This window comes from Mus pahari, chromosome 10 (genome assembly GCF_900095145.1).
Source record: "Mus pahari chromosome 10, PAHARI_EIJ_v1.1, whole genome shotgun sequence".
NCBI classification, from domain to species: domain Eukaryota; kingdom Metazoa; phylum Chordata; class Mammalia; order Rodentia; family Muridae; genus Mus; species Mus pahari.
In genome coordinates this window covers 103684200-103700397 of record NC_034599.1, presented here as the reverse complement: position 1 = coordinate 103700397, position 16198 = coordinate 103684200, and the positions used below count along the sequence as shown (strand labels likewise).

At 47.8% G+C, this 16198-nt stretch overlaps 1 protein-coding gene across 1 annotated transcript in view; it reads right to left on the bottom strand.

Moving 5' to 3' along the window:
• Elp6 (elongator acetyltransferase complex subunit 6) overlaps positions 1 to 12116 on the bottom strand; it is a 16565-nt gene extending 4449 nt beyond the window's left edge. The window contains exons 1-5 of the mRNA XM_021207663.1: positions 11961 to 12116; positions 8105 to 8183; positions 5574 to 5644; positions 4252 to 4370; positions 2275 to 2476 (exon numbers count right to left, since the gene is read on the bottom strand). Coding sequence (XP_021063322.1) covers positions 2275 to 2476; positions 4252 to 4370; positions 5574 to 5644; positions 8105 to 8183; positions 11961 to 12014 — 525 coding nt within the window. The 5' untranslated portion in view covers positions 12015 to 12116. The remainder of the gene's footprint in view (positions 1 to 2274; positions 2477 to 4251; positions 4371 to 5573; positions 5645 to 8104; positions 8184 to 11960) is intronic.
• Positions 12117 to 16198: the final 4082 nt, after the last annotated feature.

The following is a 16198-nucleotide window of genomic DNA, read 5'->3' as shown; positions in this document are numbered from 1 at the left end:
ACAAACAAAGAAGCAGAGGCAGCCTGGTCTATACAGTGAGTTTCCAGAAGAGCCAGGGCTACATAGTGAGACCTCGTCTTTAAAGGTGGCAGGAGGGATTGGTGGCTAGAGAGATGGTTCAGTAGTTAAGAGCACTGCTCTTCCAGAGGACCCAGGTTCAATTCTCAGCACCCACATGGTGGTCTGTGGCTCAGGTCCCAGAGGATTCAGTGCTCTCTTCCAGCCTCCATGGGCACCAAGCTATTAGTATACAAAAAGAATTCTTAAGTTCAGATATGAGGACTAGAGATGGCTCAGCAGATAAGAGTATATAACTGCTCTTGCAGAGGACCCAGGTTCAGTTTTGAACATCCATGTCCAACAGCTTACAAAGGAATGCCACTCTAGTTCCAAGGGATCCAATGATCTCTTCTGGCCTTCAAAATCACCTATGCAACATGTGAGTACACACACCTACACAGACACACACACACACATGCACAGACACATGCACAGACACACACACAATTTAAAAATAAAAGAATCAAGCCGGGCGTGGTGGCGCACGCCTTTAATCCCAGCACTCGGGAGGCAGAGGCAGGCAGATTTCTGAGTTCGAGGCCACCCTGGTCTACAGAGTGAGTTCCAGGACAGCCAGGACTATACAGAGAAACCCTGTCTCGAAAAACCAAAAATAAATAAATAAAATAAAATAAAAGAATCTTAGGCCAGGCCATAGAGGTGCATGCCTATAATCCCAACACTGGGAGGCAGATGCAGGAAGAGCTCTATGAATTTGAGGTCAGCCTGGACTATAGAGCGAGTTCTAGGACAGCCAAGGATACAAAAATAAATTGTCTCAAAAAACAAAGTAAGTAAACAGATAAGAAAATCTTTAAAAAAAAAAAAAAAAATCAAAAACCAAAAGGACAGATTTGAGGCCAGCATGGTGTATGGATCTGTGACTCCAGTACTTAGGAGGTGGACAAAGAAGGTCAGAGGTGCAAGGTTACCTAGTCCAAAGTTCAAAGTCAGCCTGCCTGGATTACATAGAACCCCACCCAAAAAAGAAAAAAAAATTCCAGGCAGGGTCCTGCACTCTGGAGCCTTAGGTACGTGGAGAAGGGGACCCCTGAAGCTCACTGGCCAGCCAGTCTTGTCTGGTAGGTGGTCTCCAAGCCCCCTGCCCTTTCTTCCTTCCATGGGGGCTCTGAAGTCTCCCTCCCTCCCTCCCTCCTTACCTCCCTCTGTCCCTGCCTTACCCCTCTTTATCTGGATCCTGGCCCTGTGACCGTAGCCAAGAGGATCTCAGCAGTCCTTTGACCATGGCTTCCAGGCAGGACTGTGCATGCGGGTTCCATGATTGGAAACACTCCGCTAATTCATCTAACTCCTCTCTACCAATTCTCTGCACCCTCAGTCTGGCCTCTCCACACAACGTCCATTAGTTCCTACAGCCTGTGTCCTCATCCACTGAAGAGGGGGCACTGTGGGCCAGGTACTGCAGGAGAGAGCTGGCTAGCTCCACTCAATGTCTTGGTTTGTTCTTTGAGTCACAGTCTTGCTACACGGTCCTGGCTGGCATGGAGCTCTATGGCCCAGGCTGGCCTCCGCCTTGGAGCCTGAGGATTATAAGCATACGCTGCCCCGTTCAGCCTCTCACTCAATTATTTTGTTCTCTTAATTTTTAAAATTATCTTGCGTAGGGGGTATGAGAGGGTGCTGGCGCAGGCACACAGCGCACGTGTGGAGGTCAGAGGACAGTTCTGTGACATGTCCTCTCCTTTCTCCTTTACGTGGGTTCTGGGCTCACACTCAGGACACTGGGCTTGTGCAGCCAGCACTTTTGCCTGGCCTAAAACTCACAACCCTTCTTCCAACAATGTCCTGAGTGCTGGGTTACAGACATGTGACATCATGGACAGCTGCTACCACCTGAGTGACAACCAAGGCCCTAATTTACCGCTTTAAAGATGTTCCAGTCAAAGGTTTATGGTTCAATCCTCAGAACTTTCACCCACAAGGGAAGAAAATACAAGTTATGAGTCATGGCTTCAGCTAATCTTCAACACTCACTAAGGAACCCATAGGGCACACAGGCAGGGACTAGGGCACTGTCCCACGGTGCTGGTCACTCTTTACTTTTGAGAGGTTTATTATTCCTGCATTGCCAAGTAGAGTAAAGCAAAATGGGTGGAACAAAGGACTTCTGGTCTACCAGAGGAACTCAGAGCAGACAGACAGAGAAAGCAGAGCAGTCTGGGTTCTCAGTGACCACAGCAGTCTCAGCAGTACCTTCAGTTCACAGCACACCATGGCTCTGCAGTACTGCATGAAGTCCAGCACAGCAACTGCCCCCACGCCCAGGCTCAGCAGCACACTGAGGTTGTCCACCAACAGCACTGGGTACTTCCATGGTACTTCCCCACTCTCTGCAGGCTTCAGGGCGTCCTGAATAAACGTATACAGTGACTGCAGGTTTCCTGCACCAGTCTCCCTAGAAACACAGGGAAAAGCCACCAAAGCTTTCGTCAGTCACACACTACAAATGTGGGGGGATGTCTTGCTTTATTTTGAGACAGTGTCTCATGAACTCCAGGCTGGCCTTGAACTCAGTATGTAGCCCAGGGTGACCCTGATTCTCTGATCTTTCTGTTTCCACATCCCAAGTACTCCCTAGCAGGCGTGACAGCTGGTTTGACGGAGTGCTGGGTATCAAACACAGGGCTTCACAGACACTAGGCAAACACTATCAACTGAGCTACAGCCCCGGCTCTTCTCTTCTGTTCAAGTGTGACACTTTAGAACTGATCTGGAATTCATTATCCCATTGTGTCTGCCTCCCGAGCACTAGGATTACAGGCATGTACCACCATGCCCAGCTCTACAGATGTTTATCTGGGATAAAGTGGCACCAAGGGAGGCTGGAGAAGGCAAAGAACTGTATGACAGTCTTTGGCAATCTGGAAAAGAACACACACACACACACACACACACACACACACACACACAAAGTAAATTTTACTTTATTCCAAATCAAGTAGTTTCTATGGCCTACCAGGTTCTAAGGTAAAATTTAGGAGCTACAAAAACTGAACAAGCCTTGAGTCCCTGAAGAGACATTTTAAAGATATGTCACGGTGGTCCATGCCTATAGTCCCAACTACCATAGAAGCAGGAGAATAGAAAGCTGAAGGCCAGCATGGGGAAGGCAGTGAGATTATCTCAAAAGAAATTAATAATAATAATAATAATAATAATAATAATAATAATAATAATAAAAGAAAGAGAGCTATACAGCCTCTCACCCCAGGAAGGAGCTGAGGCCCCTAGATGAACAAGTCAGAATGAGCTGGCAAGAGAGGCCTCCCCAGCAGATCCTGAGCTGCAAGAGGAAGTTGAGCAGCATCCAAGCATCTTGGTGAAGGGAGTGGCCTATGGGTTGCTGGTATACACACAGAACTGACACATGGTGACCCACCCACCGCCACCTTCCTTGGGGATGTTGCAAGCTGTCATTTCCCAGCAGTGTGAAGAGGGGCGGAGCACAGTGCCCAGGGCAACCACCTTCCCCCTCGCCCACACACCCACACACACTGGGATCAGGTGTAACCAGCCCCTGCAGTCAAATGTTAAAACCAAGGCCATGGAGCTAGGGAGTAAGTCACACAGAGACATTCTAGCCACTGCAAAGGGGTATATCTGAAAAAGTAGGGCGGTGGGGACGGCTTTGTCTCAGACTCCTTTGTGAAAGAGAAAGAATAACAGTCAATTAGGGGCTGATGTTCAGAAAGGCTGAGGAGCCCAGCAAAGACAGTCTCAGGCCAGGAACAACTTCCTGTTGCTCTTGTTAAAGAGTCACACAGAGATATTTAAGCCTGCAGGTTATTTTTTCCCCAGGCTGTCAGTAAAAAAGCCAAATATTCCAGGGACAATCAGTGGCAAACAAATATGGCTATGTTCCAATAAGGTCACTGGCCCATAGCCCTTAGTTTCTACATCAAGGCAAGAAAGAGCAAAAGCAGGTGCACGAGGGGTCTGAGCCACCATCAGAGAAACAGCAGGGCACTTCACTGCACCATCCTCCCAGCAAATGACTTTCCACAGCTCTGGGGACCACCACCCACCATCGGTTTCATGACGGCAGTCAGAGGCTATCTGACACACAGGGGCACAGGGCAAGAGCCTGATCCCTGAAGCCACTCCAGCCTTCCTTCCGACACAGCACAGCAGCAGCCGCAGCCTGCCCCACCCCAGCGCTGTGGCTCTGACCTGAGAAACTGCAGGGGGTGAGGCTCCTCCTGGGAGTGGAAGAGGACTTCCACAGAGGACTTGAGGCCCTCCAGGAACACAAGCTGCCCTCGGTCCCGAGCCACTGTCAAGCTGACACCCTAGACGAGACAAAGAGCAGAGTGAATTGCTGTGCCCTCGGGAGTGGAGAGCCTTTCAGAGAAACTACACACTGGCTAATGAGAGGGTATAAGACATACTCCAAACCCCGCTCAAGTGTTCTTGTCTGTTCCCACTCTGCTTTCTGATATTTGCAACGAGGACTTGGGTATCCTCCCAAGCAGGCTTTGACCCAAAAATGCAGTAGAACATGACTTTGAACTTTTTTTTTTCAAGACAGAGTTTGTCTGTGTAGCCCTGGCTGTCCTGGATCTGTAGACCAGGCTGGCCCCGTCCCTGCTTCCTGAATGCTGAGTTTATTTTTACTTTTTAATTCTGTGTCAATGTCTCTGCATGCAAGTGCAGCTGCCTCAAGAGGCTGTAAGCTGCCTGACGGGGGTGCTGGGAACCTAACTCAGATCCTCTGCAACAGAGCTAACCATGGAGCCACCTCTGCAGTCCTGCCCTGATCTTGTGTTCGGCCTCCACCTCCTGGAGAGGTGGGATGAGAGGCGTGAGCTATCAGCTTGTGCTGTGCAGTGCTTCAAACCAATGACTGATGCTCACAAGGTGAGACGCCTGCTTTTTTTTTTTTTTTTTTTCTGTTGATGGTGGGTTGTCTGTTTGAAGCCCTGACTGTCCTAGAACTCACTCTGTAGACCAGGCTGGCCTTGAACTCATGGAGATGCACCTGCCCCTGCCTCCTGAGTGCTGGGATTAAAGTCATGTGAAAACATACTCATCTAGGCAAGAAAACCTTAACTGGGCACAATCAGGAGAAGGGTTTGAGTCATTGGCAACTACAAATGCTAGGTCTGGTTCTATATGCTTTCAATAAAACATGCCCATCATTCGGATAAGGAGTTCAGAGTCACAAGATATCCTCAGCCCTTCCTGTGGGGTTCTCCACAACCTAAACAGAAAAGCCCAGCTTCAGCCAGGCAGTGGTGGCGCACACCTTTAATCCCAGCACTTGGGAGGCAGAGGCAGGCGGATTTCTGAGTTCGAGGTCTGAGGTTCTGAGTTCTGGTCTACAGAGTGAGTTCCAGGACAGCCAGGACTACACAGAGAAACCCTGTCTCGAAAAACCAACCAACCAACCAAACAAACAAACAAACAAAAAGGAAAGAAAAAGTCCCGGCCCTAGCCCACACGTGACACATGCTTCTTTGAAAGGATGTTACCACAGAGGCCAAAACACTTACCAGTTTCTGTCCCACAATATTGTAATGGCTGAAGGACTGGACAAATGCCACAAAGCAGACTTTACAATTAGCTAAAAAAATAAATAAATAAATTGACTTTTTAAACAAATCCTCTGCTTACAACCAGACACACTACTTCAATCCTCTGGAGACAAGAGCTATGAGGAAGGCCGAGATGAGGCCTTGTCCTCCCATGTAATTGTGCTTGATTTCACTAAGACGCACCTCCTCATCCTCTCTCTATGAGACAGAGTCTCAGGTAGCACATGCCGGTCTTCAGTTCCCTATGTAACCCAGGACAGCCTTGAACTCTATTTTTTGTTTTGCTTTGTTTTGTCGTTTTGGTTTCTCGAGACGGGGTTTCTCTATGTAGTCCTGGCTATGATACTGGAAACTCAACCCTGGGCTTCATGTACATTAAGCAAACATTCTACAAACTGAGCTATAACCCCAAGTCTCTAAGATGCATTTAAAAAAAAATCATGTGTATGTGTAACGTGTATGCACAGAAGTCAGAGAACAAGTTTGTGGAGTTGGTTCTCTCCTGCCACCTGCACACAGGTTCCAGATGTTGAACTCAGGTCGCCATGCTTGTGTGACAAGTACTTTTACCTACTGAACCATCCTACCAAGCCAAAATGTCCTTTTCCCCTTCTGTTTTCTAGAACTGGGGATTAAACCCAGTCCTACCACTAAGTCACACCCCCAGCTTGTGTTTGGTTGTTGATTGTTTGTTTGCTTGGGGGAAGGAGGGCTGTGCACATGTACCACGGTGTGAGTACGGAAGACAGAGGACAACTTGTAGGAGTGAATTCTTCCCTTCTACCATGTGGGTGCTGGGACTGAGCTCAGATCATCAGGTGGGGGCAGCCAGTGCTGTTTACCAACTGAGCTATCTCCCTGGCCCCTAAGTACCCAAGTACTCTGTGTGAGTGTGTGAGTGTGTGAGTGTGTGTGTGTGTGTGTGTGTGTGTGTTCATTCATGGTTATGTGAGTCTGTGCATGTGTGTAGAGGCCAGAGATCAGCATCAGGTGTCATGCTCAACTGTTCTCCACCTTATTAATGGAGACCCATCTCGCGCTGAATTGAAGCTCACAGATTTGGCTGGGCTAACCATTGAGAACCTAACAGACTCTTTCCCTCTCTTCCTAGTGCTGTGGTTACAGGTCTGCACCACACCAGGAGAGATGAATTCCAGTCCTCAAGCACGTTACCAAATCCACCTACCTCTGCAACTCCTAGGTTCTTAACTTTGTTCTTTTGTAAATTGTGTCTGTTTTCCAACTTTGCTGTGTGTTTAGTGTTTATATACAGGAATACAATTGATAAACAGTCTTATATGACCAGGAATTAAACTCTGAAAAACTCTAGCTAATTAACTGAGCCTTATTCATTCTAATAACGTATCCATAGATTATTTGGTTTTTCTAGGCTGAAAATCACATTAGTTGAAAATATAATCCTTCAAAGCTGTAAATTAGTGTACCAGGCAAAGGTCTGCCTCATTATCACGGCTGGAATGGGGCATCCTCAGGGAGAAGCTAGTGGTGGATGAGTCTGTGCTGGGAAAATAGCTAAGCTGATAAAGTACTTACCTAGTACTCATAAAGCACTGAGTTGGATCCCCAGCACTGAATAAGGCCAGTGGCACACATCTGTAATTCAAGGACTTCAGAGGTGGAGAGAGGAGGACCTGAAATTCTGGATCATCCTCAGCTACACAGAAAATTCAAGGCTAGCATGGGCTACAGGAGACTCAGTCTCACACTAACAGCACCACCAAAAAATGGAGGGAGAGACTTTCTAATCTCTTTCCTAATGTAAAGCGCAGTATTCTCTAGGAAGCAGCTACTGCCATGGCAAAATGTCACTAGGGTTGGAGGAACTGAGACTTAAACACATAACAACTAAGAAACAACAGGGTCAGGAGGACACACAAGGTCCTCAGAGAGGTGGTGGCCCCTCCACAGTGGATGGAGAAGAAGGGAAGGTAGGCTGAGATCTGATGGGCACATGGCATTCTTGGGCAGGGTGTAATGATGCCCCATCACCTGGTACCTAACAGGACAGCTTAATGATTGATTCCCCAAACACCAAAGCCAAGACAATCAATGTTTTCCCCGTTGCTTCCTTAGGGGTTTTCTTCTCTACTTTCTTAGCTGTTCTGAGTTTCCATTTTTGTTATTGTTTGTGTTTTGTTTTGTTTTGTTTTTTTGCTTTCCCGAGACAGGGTTTCTCTGTGTAGCCCTGGCTATCCTGGAACTCACAATGTAGACCAGGCTAACCTCAAACTCAGAGATCCACCTGCCTCTGCCTCCCAAGTCCTGGGACTAAAGGCGTGTGCCACCAAATGCCTGGCTAGATAATTACTGATTTTTGTTTTATTTTGAAGTTACAGATGGTTGTGAGCCACCACGTGGGTGCTGGGAATTAAACCTGAGTCCTCTGGGAGAGTAACTGGTGCTCCAAACCGCAGAGCCATCTCTGCAGACCTGGGGTTCCTTCTCTACAGCACTAGGGAGTCACGTACCTTTTAGGTAGAAGGAAAGGAAGTGATGCACAAGGAAGCTGCCGTCTGTCTTGGCGTCACAGAGGAGAGTCAGCTTCCCCTGAAAGTAGAGAAGAGCACAAGGTAAGCTAGACCCCTGTAAAGAGCTGAGCCCTGTCAGAGAAAGCAAGTCAGTCATGGACATTTCCGCACTTGAACAGCTGTTTGTTAATGACATACATACTAAGTTAACCTAAAAATGAATAAATGTCAGAGCCGAGGAGATGGCTTGGTGGATAAATCACTCGCTCTGCAATGAGGGCCTGAGTTTGAATCCCTAGAACTCAAGTAAAGTCAGACCCAGCAGTGAATAACTGTAAGCTAAGAGCTTATGCAGAGAGACAGGAGGGAAAGATAGAATCTTTACAAGTGCTATGGCCAGCCAGTGTACGCAGTGAACAACAGTCTCAAAACAAGGGGAATGACTACCACACACACCTGGGCATGTGTGCAACTACATTCACACACACAAATGTGGGAACACACACATACACATAACAATTAAAAACTGAAGAAAATCAAGGCTAGAGAGATGACTTACAAGGTAAGGGAATACTCTACTCTTGCAGGGGACTGCATTTGCTTCAGGCAGCTCACACTGCTTATAACTCTATAGCTCCAGAGAGATGCAACAACATCTCTAACCTCTATAGACACCTGCACTCATATTCAGAAAAACATGGGTATACATAATTAAAAATAAAAAAACCAAGTTGTTAAAAAATAAGAACACCAATAATTAGAGTCATGAGAGAGTAAAGTTGTGAGCCCTGTTAGTCACAATGGGCATGCACAGCTCAGCCTCTTAAGTCAAAAGTAGGGAAGAGCCCATGCGTTCGGTGCCCATGCATTCGTCTTCTCGGCCCACCCACCCAACAGGGGTGCCATTCAAAGGAAGATGCAGATGCTGAAACTGGACAAGGACAATACCATCACCTCGCTGAGCATACTGAGGCCCACAAGCAAGCCAAGGACCAATCCAGGCAGCTGGATGAGAGCAACAGATGTCGCCCTCGCCCTCCAGAAAGAGCAGAGACAGAGGGTGAGGTGGGAGACGCCTGTGAAGAACGCCCAGGAGAAACCAAAGCAGGCTAAGAAGAAGGCCACTGAGGATGAAGCAGACGTGGCCTCCCTGAAGCACCACTCAGCTCCTAGAGGAGAAGTCGGGCGCAGCAGTGCCCGGCTACAGCCCTGCAAAAGCTTGAAGAGACCGGGAAAGCATTTGATGAGAGCAAGAGAGTAAGGTCATTGAAACCCAGCTACGAAAGATGAAGAAAAGATAGGAGATGCAGGAGGTTCAGCTGAAGGGGGCCAAAGTCCACCACGGAGGTCCCCGGCTGCACACACGAGGTGGCCAGGAAGCTGGTGACCCTGGAAGAAGAGCTGGAGGGCTCAGAGGAGTGGTGAGGTGGCTGGGAGGCGAGCCAGGCCTCCTGAGGAGGAGTTTCGAACCATGGAGCAGGCCCTCTGAGGCTGATGGCCTGAGGAGTATTCCACCAAGGAGGGCGAGCACCAAGAAGAGATCAACGCTTTGGAGGAGGAGCTGAAGGAGGCTGAGACCCGAGCAGTTTGCTGAAACGTCTGCGGCAAAGTTGGAGAAAACCAATGGTAACTGGAAGAGACTTTGGCTAGCGGCCCAGAAGAGGATGGAGAGATTTCACCAGACCCTTCTGGAGTTCAGTGACCTGTAAGGGCTGCCTTTGCACCTACCAGACCATAACTGTCTCCTCAAGGTACTAAACTGATGTTACTGGCAGAGAGAGAGAGAGAGAGAGAGAGTGAGAGAGAGAGAGAGAGAGAGAGAGAGAGAGAGAGAGAAATCTTTCTTTTGTTGTCACTGACTGCTTGGCTTAGTAACTCAGGAACCAGTCTTATGGAGAATTAGATTCAAAGAAAACATGCCTTTATCCTTTCTCTCTGGTTTAAATGAGTAGAAAAGGACTTCAGAAAAGGTCTCCCATCCAGAACTTGGAAGGCTGAGGCGACAGGATTGGGAGTCAAAGCCACTGAGCAGACTGAGGTTCCTTTCATCCCAGCACCTGAGAGACAGAGGGTGGCAGGGCTCTGTGAGCTCCAGACCAGTCTAAGTCTACACAGCGAGTTTCAAGCCAGGCAGGGCTACACAGACTTAAGAAACAAAAGCAAAAACAAAGGAACAAAAAGTGCCAGCCTGCGGTGCTCAAGTCGGACCACCTCGCAACAGAGTTCTTTTGTTCTGTTTGTTTTGAGGCAGGAACTGGCTGTATCATCCTGGCCTGCCTGGAACTCACAGAGCTCTGCCTGTCGTTGCCCCCTGCTACCACACACCTGATTGTAAGATGTTTTAAGTAGTGTCTTTGGCCCTAAGATCCTCCCTGGTGTCGATGTGTCTGTAACAGTGAATGAGGAGGGAAAGAACGGTTTTTGTCTTTTGGGTTTGTGGTTGTGGTATCTGTGCCTGCATGTGCATGGACATGTGTGTGTAGGCACACATGTGGGGAGACTTGAAGCTGATGCTGGGTGTCTTCTTCGGTCACTTTCCATTTTTCCAATTTATCACTCCTAATGACTAGGCAATCTGAACTAGTGCAGCCAGCCAGCTTGCCCCAGGGATCCCACCTCTGCCTCTATAGTGCTGGGATCACACGTGTCCTCTTGCCTACCTGGCTTTGACGTGGGTTCTTGGAACCCAAATTCCACTTCTACACTTGGTGCCAAGCCCTTTACGCACCGTGCTATCCCCTGGCCCAATTCCTGACAGGACCTCTGATAACAAAGATCTCCCCGCGGCTGTGGTTCACGCTGGACTCTTATCACAGTGATCTCTGGAAAGCCCTATGAAGATGGTACCTGCACTGTCTAACTACCTGCTGTAGTTCTGTAAGTAACAGCCAGCATCAGGATCAAGGGCTGTCACACACCACCTCAATGCTGTACCAACTTAGGGCAAACATGCCTAATGTCTCTGGGTTTCAGTTGTGTCCCTCCCCCCAACCCCCAACATAAAACGCCAAATCACACTGCCTGGCCTTGAAACACCTTTCTCACGCAATGTGGTCACTTTCTGCTGAAACTCTGGACCTGGGAAATGCCCTAGAAACTAGAATAGTAGTCAGAACTGTAGGCCGGAACAGACAAGAACTGTTGGGCAAATAAAACCCACAAGGATCGCAGGGCAGTGGTGGCGCACGCCTTTAATTCCAGCCCTTGGGAGGCAGAGGCAGGCAGATTTCTGAGTACGAGGCCAGCCTGGTCTAACAGAGTGAGATCCAGGACAGCAAGGGCTACACAGAGAAACCCTGTCTCGAAAAAAACCAACCAACCAACCAACCAAAATCCACAAGGATCTATTTAAAGCTTTCCATATGTGGTGTGTTTGCTGCAGATTACAAAATAAAACTCCTGGGAGAGGTAACCCCTAAGTGAAAATGTGAAAGACATTTCAAGGTTCCATGGAGAGTGAGGAGGCTGGGAAAAACAGAGGGGACATAATATGCTAAAGGCTTTAGGCAACCAGATATCATCAGAACTAGGACGAGTGCAAGCAGTGTTCTGGGTGGAAGGAGACTCAGGGCAGGTAAGAGGCTCTCCTCTAGGGCCTGCTCTGTAACCATCTCTGGGCGCCAGTGTGGTACGGAGTACATGGTCGTGGGGCTGGAAACGAACACGCAAGACGATCCAGAAACCCATCTTCCAAAGGCCCAGGCATGCGACTGCTGCCTCGGCGAGCCCTCTCCAGACTACAACTCCCAGATGCCCTCGGTTTACGGCAGACGCGCCTACTCCACCGCACAGCGTCCCGGATGCAATCCTGCACGCTCCCGGGACCTGCCCTCTTCCGGTCCGCGCGACATCTTACCTGCTCGGTCTTGTCTGGGGTGGTGCTGAGAAGGTTGTTGAGTTCCGGAAACATTGTGAACTGGGATAAAAATTATGGTTCTACAGAAAGAATGAAGGTCCAAGAACAACACCCACAAGACCGTGCTCGCTCTCGCGCGAGAAAGTGCGCATGCGTGATCTCGCTGCCGGACCCGCGTCAGCCAATCAGGCTTGGGGTTGTGATGCTGCTGCGCAAGCGCGTGAGCACGTATGCTCGTAAAGCTGAGCCGTAATGCGATCCCTCATTCGGGCAATGGACCCTTGTGCAGCTCTCAGTAGGTGCGGGTCCACGCGGTGCTGGTGCCCCCTCACGATTTAGCACGAACGGGCGAGCTTTCTCTTTCCATTGCCCCCCCTCCCTCCGCGTCTTAGTCGCTCCATGTCTTCCTAGTTGATTGCTCACAAACTTGGGCTAGATACACGAAACATATAGAGAAATGTTGGCAGGATCTTCGCAAAAAGCGAAAACAAAACTTACTAGCACAGAATTAACATCCTGAAGAGCTTTTTGTATAAAGTAGAAACCAGGGGGCTAAAGAGATGGCTCAGGGAATAAGCGCTCTTGTTCCTCCCTCGGAAGACCTCCCAATTGTAACTCCAGCTCCAGGGGACCCGACGCCCTCTTCTGGTCTCTGCAGAGGTCTCTGCAGCACATGTACACACAAAAAAAATTTAAGGGGACTCAGAAGATTTTAGTGGCCCCTAATTTGATTCTCATTATCTACTTGGCAACTCCTCACCTTGTGAAACTTTTATATAGGTAATTAAAATATTTTTTTAAGATTTATTTATTTATTATATGTAAGTACACTGTAGCTGTCTTCAGACACTCCAGAAGAGGGAGTCAGATCTTGTTACGGATGGTTATGAGCCACCATGTGGTTGCTGGGATTTGAACTCGGGACCTTCGGAAGAGCAGTCGGGTGCTCTTATCCACTGAGCCGTCTCACCAGCCCCCTAAAATCTTTTTTGTTGTTGTTGTTTTTGTTTTTGTTTTTTTGAGACAGGGTTTCTCTGTATAGCCCTGGCTGTCCTGGAACTCACTTTGTAGACCAGGCTGGTCTCGAACTCAGAAATCCGCCTGCCTCTGTCTCTGCCCTCTGCCCTCTGCCCTCTGCCCTCTGCCCTCTGCCCTCTGCCCTCTGCCTCTGCCTCCCAAGTGCTGGGATTAAAGGCGTGCGCCACCACTGCCTGGTTTCCACTGTCAGTTTATAATTCAGGGAATCTGATACTCTCCTCTGGCCTCCAAGGGCATCAAGCATAAAAGTGGTGCACGCATACATGCAATCAAAACATATGCATAGTTTTATTTTAAATGAGCAAGGCCCTTTCTTGGCCTTCTGCTAAAAAAGGGTAAAAAAGGGAAAAAAAAAAAAAAAAAACAGAGGGATACAGGTCAGTCGAAGAGTTCTTTCCTAGCATCAAAAACAACATAAAAACCGTGTTTCCAACATCAGTGATCTCAGCTCTCAGGAGGCTTAGGCAGGAGGATTGCCATCAAGTCTGGGCTTTGTGAAACTACCTCTAAAGAATAAAAATAACGGACCTGGGCGTTATGGGGCACACCTTTCATCCTAATGTTCTGGAGGCAGAGGCAGGCCTGGTCTACAAAGTAAATTCAGGCTAGCCAAGCCTACACAGAGACCCCATCTCGAAAAAACAAGCAAGCAAACAAACAGAAGAGGAGGAGGAGGAGGAAGAGGAGGAGGAGGAGGAGGAAGAAAGTAATATAAGCTAGAGATGGTGGTACACACCTTTAATTTCAGCACTTCAGAAACAGAGGCAGTCAGATCTCTGAATTCGAGGCCAGTCTTATCTACAGATCAAATTCCAGGACAGTCAGATCTACACAGAAACCCTGTCTCAAAAACAAAAACAAAACCTCAAAAAATAAACAAAATAATGGAATATACAGAGGTTATATACAGAAACATACAGTTATGTAGTAACAATGAAAAAAAGCGGCCATGAATGTGAAAGAGCCAGGAAAGTGAGATGGAAGGATTTGGAGGGAGAAACGGGAAGTGGGTGTGTAATTATAATCTCAAAAGGCATAATTAGAAAGGAATGAAAGGAAATACAACAGCACCCGTTCTCTGTAGGTGCTGTAGAGAAAAGCAAGACTGGAAGAGATTTGAAACTGAGGTCGTCCTCAGAGGTGCCTTCACTAAGAAGTTGTGATTGGGGCAGGAAAGATGGCTCAGCAATTAAGAGCACTGCTTACTCTTCCAAAGGACCCAGGTTCAATTCCCACCACCCACATGGCAGCTCACACCTGTCTGTCACCCCCATTCCAGGTGTTTGGGTGTCTTCTTCTGGCCGTTTTAGGCCCTGGGCATGTACATGTAAGCAACACCCAAACATATTTTTTTTTTCTTGAGACGGAGTCTATGTAGTCCTGGCTATCCTGCAACTTGCTAGGTAGACCAGGCTGGCCTCAAACTTACTTACAGACCTGCCTGTGATTTCTGGATGCCAGCCACTAATCACAGAGAGAGAGAGAGAGAGAGAGAGAGAGAGAGAGAGAGAGAGAGAGAGAGAGAGAGAGAGAGAACTGATCCCAAGAGATGATGCTCTCAGCGAGGCGTCTGTTCTGTTGAACATAAATAATATCACAAACTATCAAACTAATCTACCGGGTCTTTGTTTGTTTCTTTTGTTCTATGTCTCTTGTTTTTAAAGGTTTTATTTTGTGTTTGGGTGTGGGTATACACACATGGGTGCCAGTGCCCACAGAGACAAGACTCTGTAGCTGCACATTGTGGGTGCTGGGAGCTAAACCCTAGTCCTCTGTAACCCTAGTAGTCTCCTCTAACTAATGAACCACCTTTGCAGCCTTGCTTGTGTTTTCTCACTTACTTCCTTTAGAGGCAGGGCCTGTCTGTGTAGACTTAGCTGATCTGGTACTCGTTAGGTAACTCAGACTGGCCTTGAACTTGCAGCCATCCGACCTGAGTACTAGGATTATAGTCTCTCTCTCTCTCTCTCTCTCTCTCTCTCTCTCTCTCTCTCTCTTCCATTCATTGAGGTCTTCTTAAATATTTTGTAGTTCCAGTCTTCATGACTTACACAGATTTGTCAAGTTTATTTTATTTTATATTTCTATACTATCATAGATGTTTGTTTGTTTGTATGTATGTATGTTTTATTTTGGGACAAGGTCTCACTGTGTAGCCCTGCCTGGCTTGGAACTTACTATTGTAGACCGGGAATTCATAGAGAGCCACCTACCTCTCCCTCCTGAGAGCTGGGATTACCATGTCCTATCATAAATAGTACTTTTTTTTTTTTTTTTGGTTTTTTTGAGATAGGGTTTCTCTGTATAGCTCTGGCTGGCTGTTCTGGAACTCACTCTGTAGACCAGGATGGCTTCGAACTCAGAAATCTGCCTGCCTGTGCCTCCCGAGTCCTGGGATTAAAGGCATGCACCACCACTGCCTGGCTATTTTCAATTTCTTTTTTCTTTTCCTTCTTTCTTTTTTTTTGTTTTTATTTTGTTTTCATCATGAAATAAGATGTTAATTGAGGGTTTTTCATGGCTTTGATTTATTAGATTGAAAAAATTTCCTCCTAGTTCTGCCCCCTTAGTCTTTCTGGGCTTATTTCCCTGGCCTTGGGGAGCATCTTCATCTTCTGAACACTTGAGAGGGACCCTCTGAAGACTCCATGTTCTCTCTGTGTCCCAGTGTCTTCTCTGGTATGCTGTCCTAAGAACTCTAAGTGTCAGCTGGGCAGTGGTGGTGCATGTCTTTAATCCCAGCATTCGGGAGGCAGAGGCAGGTGGATTTCTGAGTTCGAGGCCAGCCTGGTCTACAGAGTGAGTTCCTGGAGAGCCAGGGCTGCACAGAGAAACCCTGTCTGAAAAAGAAAAAAAAACCCACAACCACAAAACAAACAAACAAACAGTCTTCATTTCCCCAGACCCTTAGCTCCAGTCTTTCCAACTCAGGGATGGTTCTGGGGGTTGGACAGGTAGCTCACCAATTAAGACACTTGCTGTTTCTCAAGGCCATAAACTCAGCTAGCAGCACTCTCACCTGTGTGTGATACCATCTCCAGGGAATCTGATGCTCTTTCCTGGCCTCTTCAAGTGTCTACACGCACGCAGACACATTGGCATATGCAGAAACATTAAAAAATAATAAATGGGCCTGGGTGGCAGTGACACACACACACACAAACACACACACACACACACACACACACACACACACACAC